The 8,748-nt window shown below is 31.4% G+C and overlaps 1 protein-coding gene across 1 annotated transcript; it reads left to right on the forward strand.

Moving 5' to 3' along the window:
• The first annotated feature begins 151 nt into the window (after nt 1-151).
• LOC111689192 (acidic mammalian chitinase) lies at nt 152-4,548 on the forward strand. The gene is made up of 6 exons (XM_046951667.1): nt 152-665; nt 726-1,688; nt 1,757-1,868; nt 1,932-2,902; nt 2,966-3,167; nt 3,231-4,548. Exons 1-6 carry the CDS (start codon nt 498-500, stop codon nt 3,434-3,436), a joined length of 2,622 nt encoding a protein of 873 aa, XP_046807623.1. The 5' UTR covers nt 152-497; the 3' UTR covers nt 3,437-4,548.
• The last annotated feature ends 4,200 nt before the right edge of the window (nt 4,549-8,748 follow it).

The raw sequence follows: 8,748 nt of genomic DNA on the forward strand, positions 1-8,748 counted from the left end.
ATCTATCTATCTATCTATCTATCTATCTATCTATCTATCTATATATCTATCTATCTATCTATCTATCTATCTATCTATATATCTATCTATCTATCTATCTATCTATCTATATCTTTATTTATTTATGAAATCCATATAATCATTGTCTTCCTCTTTCAGCCAAAACTAGAAGAAGACTTCGAAGACCTACAAGTGCACCAGAAGAATCATCCTCTTCGTCCGTTTCTGTCTCTAATGCACGCAGCACCCGTGTATCATCTAAAAAAGCTACAGAAAGTTCTGCCGAGAAACAAACAGATCAAGAATCATCACCCTCAACGGCCGTAACACGTTCTCGTTTACGTTCGAAATCAAAATTACGCAGTGGTGACAGTACAGGTCTCATAGCTAGTGGTTCCAGTCTCAAGGGTAAAAAGACCAAAGCTGATGATGGAGGAAAGAAAATTGTTTGCTACTATACAAATTGGTCACAATATAGACCAAAAATTGGTAAATTTATGCCAGAAGATATACCGGCCGATTTATGTACACACATTATTTTCGCTTTTGGTTGGTTGAAAAAGGGTAAATTGAGTTCTTATGAATCGAATGATGAAACTAAAGATACTGTGCCCGGTTTATACGATCGTATGATGACTTTGAAGAAAGCCAATCCTAAGTTAAAGGTAAGTTTTAATATTGTAATTTTTTAAAGAATATTAATTTTAATTTTTGTTATTTAACAGATTCTCCTAGCTTTGGGCGGTTGGTCTTTTGGCACCCAGAAGTTTAAAGAAATGGCTGCCACTCGCTACACACGTCAAACTTTCATTTACTCTGCCATACCTTTCTTGCGTAAACGTGGTTTTGATGGTTTCGATTTGGATTGGGAATATCCTAAAGGTTCTGATGACAAGAAAAACTTCGTTTTGTTGCTTAAGGAATTGAGAGAAGCTTTTGAAGCTGAGGCCCAGGAATTGAAGAAACAACGTTTATTGCTTTCTGCTGCCGTACCTGTTGGTCCCGACAATGTCCGTGGTGGTTATGATGTACCCGCTGTAGCTAGTTATTTGGATTTCATTAATTTGATGGCTTACGATTTCCATGGTAAATGGGAACGTGAAACTGGTCACAATGCTCCACTCTATGCCCCTTCCACAGATTCCGAATGGCGCAAACAATTGTCTGTGGATAATGCCGCTAATATGTGGGTGAAAATGGGAGCTCCTAAGGAGAAGTTGATTATTGGTATGCCTACATATGGTCGTTCCTTTACTTTGGCCAATACAGCCAAACATGGTCCCAATGCACCTGCAACTGGCGGCGGTCGCGAGGGTATTTACACTAAAGAAAGTGGTTTCTTGGCTTATTATGAAATCTGTGAAATGCTTTTGAATGGTGCCGTTTATGTATGGGATGATGAAATGAAAGTACCTTATCTGGTAGATGGAGATCAATGGGTGGGTTTCGATGATGAACGTGCCATTCGTAATAAAATGAATTGGATTAAGACAAATGGTTTTGGCGGTGCCATGGTTTGGACTGTTGATATGGATGACTTTAAGGGCGAAGTATGTGGAGGTAATGTTAAATTTCCTCTCATTGGCGCAATGCGTGAAGAATTGTTGGGTATCTCCAGAGGCAAGGAAGCCAAGGATGTTAATTGGTCTGAAGTGGCTGCTACCTTTGAAGATTTAGAAGAGGAGGAGGTGAGTGGAAATTTTTAATTATAAAAGTGATTTATTAATAATAATGATTTTTATATTGTTATTGTTAGGTTGAAAAACCCGAACCCATTAAAATTTCCGTTGATGAAATTCTTGCTAAGGTTCGCAAGCCCGTTAAGAAACACAAAGTCAAATCTGGCTTGGTGGCTAAAGATCAAAATTGTAAGTTTTTATGATAATTAAAGTGAAAAGAACTTTTTTTTAATATAGATTTTTATTCAATAGCACGACCTGCTCAAGTATTCTGTTATTTGACCAGCTGGTCTTCAAAACGTCCTGGTGCTGGCAAATTTGAGCCTTCTCACATTAATCCCAAATTATGTACTCATGTCGTTTATGCTTTTGCTACCTTGAAGGATCACAAATTGGCTGAAAACAGCGATGAGGATCCCGATAATTACGAACAAGTTATAGCCTTACGTGACACTAATCCCGATTTGCAAATTTTATTAGCTATAGGTGGCTGGGCTTTTGGTTCTACTCCCTTCAAAGAACTTACCTCCAATGTGTTCCGTATGAATCAATTTGTTTATGAAGCCATAGATTTCTTACGTGATTATAAATTCAATGGTCTTGATGTCGATTGGGAATATCCTCGTGGTTCCGATGATCGTGCTGCTTATGTCAATTTATTAAGAGAATTACGTGTGGCTTTCGAGGGTGAGGCAAAATCTTCAGGTCTTCCTCGTTTGCTCTTGACTGCTGCAGTACCAGCCTCATTTGAAGCTATAGCAGCCGGTTATGATGTACCAGAAATTTCGAAATATTTAGATTTCATTAATGTAATGACTTACGATTTCCATGGACAATGGGAGCGCACAGTGGGACACAATTCTCCTTTGTTCCCTCTAGAATCTACTACAGGCTATCAAAAGAAATTGACAGTAGATTACAGTGCTCGCGAATGGGTGAAACAAGGTGCTCCTAAAGAGAAGCTACTTATTGGTATGCCCACCTATGGTCGTTCATTCGAACTTATAAACGAAACACAATTCGATATTGGTGCCCCAGCATCCGGAGGCGGTAGTCCTGGCAAATTTACCAACGAAGCTGGTTTCCTTAGTTACTATGAAGTCTGTTCATTCTTGGCAGCCGATAATACAACATTGGTGTGGGATTCTGAGCAACAAGTACCATTTGCCTATCGTGGTAACCAATGGGTAGGCTTTGATGATGAACGTTCCCTTAAAACAAAGGTGAGTTTGAAAGTTTCAAAACTAATATTGGAATATATTGATAATTTGTTTATAATATTTTAGATGGAATGGTTGAAAGAACAAGGTTTTGGTGGCATTATGGTCTGGTCCATTGATATGGATGATTTTACGGGACGCTGTGGCAATGGAAAATATCCCTTACTTAATGCTCTTAATGATGAGCTTAAAGACTACAAAGTAACGCTAGAATATGATGGTCCCTATGAATCCCGCGGTCCTAGAGGCGCTTACACAACAAAAGATCGTAAGTGTTTTGTGAAAGAGATTTAAAATGTTTTAATCTAATTATGTGTTGTCAATTGTTTAGCCCATGAGGTAACCTGTGAAGAGGAAGATGGTCATATTAGTTATCATAAAGATTGGAGTGACTGTACCCACTATTATATGTGTGAGGGAGAACGTAAACATCACATGCCATGTCCTGCCAATTTGGTATTCAATCCCCAAGAAAATGTATGCGATTGGCCAGAGAATGTTGAAGGCTGTCATGTACCTACCGAAGCTCCAGCCTAAAAATAGTTATTATGGTTTTATATTGTACTTTAACATCTTATTTTTTTATTAACTGACATCCTTTCACTGCCCAATGCAATCAGAATTGCGAAAAAAAGGACATGAAATGCATTGTTTTTTTATTTCTGTAAATAGTATTTATTTACACTAAAGAATATACAAACGAAATTTCAATAATTTTTACTCTATAGATATTCGATAATTGAAACAATCTAAAACCAATTACAAGTCCTTTTTAAAAAAAATTTGCTTAAACAATGCCTTCTAATACTCATTCACAAAAATTAACAAATAATAAAAATACTCCTATTGGCATCTACAAAAACACTTTGTAAACCCAATTCCTTTTGCCCCAAATGCACACCAGATTTATTTGCATGGTTGCTCTATATCTACTACTATTAACTTAGTTTTAAAAAATTTAGTTTGTAGTTTACTGTATAAAAACAAAAACAAAAAAAGATACATACAACATTATTGTTTAATAGTTTAATAACACTTTGTTCAATTTGTTAAAATAATTATTTTATATATTTTTTTACTTATACATATTATTATTTTTTTTATTATTTTTTTATCATTTTGTCGTATGTACCCTTTTTTATTACTTGCCTATTTCCCAAAAAAAAAACAACAACAACAACAAATACTCAACAACACAATCAAAGAAAATTTAAACTAAACAAAAGATCACAAAATAATTTTAATAAAAAATAAAACAATTTATCTAAATGTGAAAAACACACTCTATTGTACATAAAACTGTGATAATTCTTAACTACATGTTTCTAAAAGATGTTTGATTTTCTGCCTTTTATTTTATTTTTGTTTAAATGAATGAAATTGTTTCTTAAAAGTGTTCAGTTTGTTTGTTTTTCTTTTTTTTACTTTGACTTTTTTGTTACAAAGAAAATTTTTGTTTTAAATCATTTCATAAAATATAAAACAAAATCTGTATTATAGTCTTATGTTGAAGGAAATAAATAAATATAAAAAATAAAAAAACTTAAATACATACATTAATATTTTATACATAAAAATATGTAGTTAATATGTGTTATTATGTACCCCTAAAATTTAAAAATTGAATAAAGAAATTATTTAAATTGTAATTAATTATGTTATCATTATCGGTTGGGATTTGATGTGTAAACGCTTATAGAAATAATGTTTTTTATAAATTATTTCTCTATCATAGACTAGACAATAGATTCAAACCTAATGCAGACAATACACTATATTCTAGAATATAGTCTCCGCTATTGACTAGATAATAGACAAGATTATAGTATACTATTGACTAGACTATAGTCCATTCTATAGACTAGAATATAAGTAAATCTATAATCCATACTATAGTGTCGTCTGGTCTAAAGTGTAGTCTATAGCCTGAACTATAGTCTAGTTTATAATCTGCGCTATAGTTTGTGTTATCCAGATTATAGACTAGACTATAGTCCAGAATATAGACTTGACTATACTCTTAACTATAGTTCAGACTATAGACTAGAATATAGTAGAATATAATGCAGCCTATAAACTAAACTATAATCCAGACTATAGACTGAACTGTAGTCCTTGTTATAGACTATAGTCTGGTCATTAGACTATAGTCCAGGCAAGAGAAAAAAACTAAACAGACGAGACTAAAGACTAGACTGTTGTCCAGACTATAGGCTAAAGTATAGTCCATTCTATAGACTAAACAATAGTCTAGTCTTACAATCTGCCGCACTGACTATAGAGTAGATTATAGTCCAGACTATAGACTAGATTATAGTCCAGTCTAAAGACTAGACTATAGTCCAGGCTATGGACTAAATCCAGTCCAGACTAAATACTAAACTAAAGTCTTAACTATAGTTTAGACTATAGAATAGAACAAATCCATTCCAAACTGTAGACTAATCTATAGCGAAGACTGTGGGCTAGACAATAATCCGTGCTTTAGACTAGACTATAATCTAGGTTATAGACTAAAGTCAAGAATATAAACTTGACTATAGATTAAATTATAGCCCAGACCATAGAGTATATAATCCAGACTAAAGATTATACTAAAGTCAAAGCTATAAAGTAGACTATAGGGTAGACAATACAATATAATATAATACATACTGCATTCTAGTCTACAGACTAAACTATAATTCAGACTATAGTCTTCTATAGTCAAGACTGTTGCCCAGACTACATACTGTACTATAGTCCAATATATACATACATATGTTTGTACATATTTTAGTTTTTAGCTAAAGAATAAATAGACAAGAGTATAGTCCAGACAATAGACTACACTATAGCCAAGACTTTCGACTGAATAATAGTCCGGACTATTGACTTAACAAAAGATCCAAATATAGATTAGTTTCTAGTTCAGATAATCGACCTATTCTGCATTTTGAATACATTTACGCTTTTAGTTACGCAACGATCGAAAAAAGGTATTCCAAAAAAAAACTGAATCGTAAGAAAACGAAGAATCAATTCCATTTCGTTTCAATGCTTTACGAATGTGTGTATTCTGCGTTACGATCGTACCTACGTTTTTGTAAGTTGTTGTTTATGTCACGAAGATCGAATCGAAATGCAGAAAAACCAAAGTTGCCAAACTTCGGTTCGAATTGAAATTCAGAATAGCAGCCAATACTTATGCTAGTAAAATTTTATACCATTTCCCGTCTCTAAATATCCCAGCGAAAAATAATTCATGTTATACTTTACAAACGACATTTTAAACACATCTAAAAATGCGATTATATATTTTTCGCTTTTATAAACCAAATATTTCCTTACAAGTGAAAATCGAGTTAAAAGTGAGTAAAGAGATGTAGAAAAGTCAATACAAATAACATATTCGAAGTACATCAAATTTTGTTAAAAAACCAATGAAATTAACATAAGGATGTCATTGAACGAATTCGGTTTATATTTGACATCCAAATATCAGAGTCTTATTGCATCTATGAATGAGAATAGATGTAGTTGATAGTTGTCAAAAAGGAACAAACATCCCTCCAATGTCACGCTTGTGTAAAATTCATAGGTTTTTCACCAAAATTTAGCTAAAGAATAAATAGACAAGAGTATAGTCCAGACAATAGACTACACTATAGACTAGACTATAGCCAAGACTTTCGACTGAATAATAGTCCGGACTATTGACTTAACAAAAGATCCAAATATAGATTAGTTTCTAGTTCAGATAATCGCCCTATTCTGCATTTTGAATACATTTACGCTTTTAGTTACGCAACGATCGAAAAAAGGTATTCCAAAAAAAAACTGAATCGTAAGAAAACGAAGAATCAATTCCATTTCGTTTCAATGCTTTACGAATGTGTGTATTCTGCGTTATTTGTTATTTGTGGTGAAAATTCTACTTCTTTTCCTTACTTTTTTTGCTGGGATGTTTTATATATTTTCTTACTTTTTCTTATATTTCATAAAGCAACAACAAAAATACAGCATATTATTTTACGATTTAATTTATTTATTTATTGAGAAATTTCATGTATCAAATAAAGAACATTCATTTTAACGAAACTACGCTATGCGGTAAATACTCTTTGAATGAAAACTTAAGCCAAATTATATTTCTATGCTTCAACCAAGGACTTTTTTTTAAATTAAAAACTTTTCAAACTCTTAAGTTTTCTCTCAAGAGTTATTACCAACAAATTACATACAAAACATGTCTTGTTTTGTTACATTTAACATTCCAGTTTAAACTTACGGCAGTTACTTATGCTTACTGTACTTAACAAAGAACTCAAGGTTTTTGCAATTAAAAAGGGAAAGTGTGTTCCAGGATTTATGTTAGAAGTGAATATTATTTTGTTTTGTTTTTATTATTTTTGTTTATACTTTTTTCTTTTGAAACTCATGATTTTGATATTATTTAGTAATTGGTTTTTATTGGAATTTGGAATGACAGTATTAGTAATATATGTATGTATATATTAAATATAATAGAAGAAAATTACATATTCCTATACATATGTGTAAGTTAAATGTGTGTGTGTGTGTTGTTAAACCATCTTCTAACTTGTTCTTTTAATTCGTTTTCTTTACAATGAAAATTAGTTTTAAAACAGTTACGATTTCGTTTAATATATAAATTATTATAATTAAATGTTTTTTTAATTTTTTTATTAAAATTTTAATTATTTATTTAATTTACTATTATTAGTTTTATGTTTTCTTTTTTTTGGCAACTATATTGCCGCTCCGTTCGTTTTTAATTAACAATTTCATTTTATAAGTGCTTAAATGTTTTAAAATTTTTGCATTGTTTTTTGTTTTTTACTTATTTATTTTTTATTAATTAATTCATACCTTACTTAATCGAAAAAATGTTTATTTTTATATTAATTTTATATTGAGTTTACATTTCTAAAATATTAAATAAATATTGTTGTTATTATTTAATGGTGTAAAAAAAGAATTGAGTAAAATGTCCCCTTTTAGACAGAAGGTTGTTTAAATTATAATTTAATTTTATCAATAGATTAAACAAGAAGATTCATAAAAAATAAATTAAAATTTAAAATTTGATATATACAAAACCATAAAGATAAACCTAACACATCCCTTTTGACGATTTCAAATCCATTTGGTTATTGAATGACTTTGAAGTTATATAGAATCTTAGTTTTGTTAATTTAACTTTATTTTAAACTAAGTTAAGGTTTAATTAAAGATTCAAAATATATTTGATCGATAATTAAGTCTTTGTCGTTGTCCTTCTATCGCAACCTCCGGGTATGATTATCTGATCCTTTTCTTACAAAATAACTTTTGTAAGAAAACAGTCAATATAAAATAGGAGTTAATGTGTTATTTTAAATTAAAAATTATATCGTTTTATTAACTTTTTGTGACCTTTAAAAAAAACTAAATACATTTCTATTAAACTATTCAGAATGTTATGAAAAGTGCAAACCTCTTAATTTTATATTATATTTCTTAGTCCTAAAGTAAGTCGTAACTCCCGTATTCAGCTCTTGAGTTAAGTGCTCTTCAACCAATATCTAATTGAGCTATGTATCATACTCCATCATGTATCAACGTTAATGTTATCAAAAAGAATGCATGTAGTTAATGCAGAAAACTTTGAATACAGTACAACCCGGCATACGCGAAGAGCCACCGTAAGAGCTCTCTGGTTTTTCATCCCGTTAGATCAACACAAGAGGGAAACGCAAAACGCCAGATGGCAGGGAAAGCAACAGAAATAAGAAACTTTAAAGTGTTCCATAGATATTTAATCGTCTCTCCGAAAATCTAGTTGAGTTATGTATCATAGTCCTTCA

Source organism: Lucilia cuprina, chromosome 5 (assembly GCF_022045245.1).
Source record: "Lucilia cuprina isolate Lc7/37 chromosome 5, ASM2204524v1, whole genome shotgun sequence".
Lineage (NCBI taxonomy): Eukaryota > Metazoa > Arthropoda > Insecta > Diptera > Calliphoridae > Lucilia > Lucilia cuprina.

Excerpts from the sequence above, each read along its gene's own strand:
- LOC111689192 (XM_046951667.1), top strand. The coding sequence starts at position 498 with ATGCCAGAAGATATACCGGCCGATTTATGTACACACATTATTTTCGCT. Across the intron at positions 666-725 it reads AAGCCAATCCTAAGTTAAAG|ATTCTCCTAGCTTTGGGCGG; the intron begins GTAAGTTTTAAT and ends GTTATTTAACAG. Across the intron at positions 1,869-1,931 it reads GGTGGCTAAAGATCAAAATT|CACGACCTGCTCAAGTATTC; the intron begins GTAAGTTTTTAT and ends TTTATTCAATAG.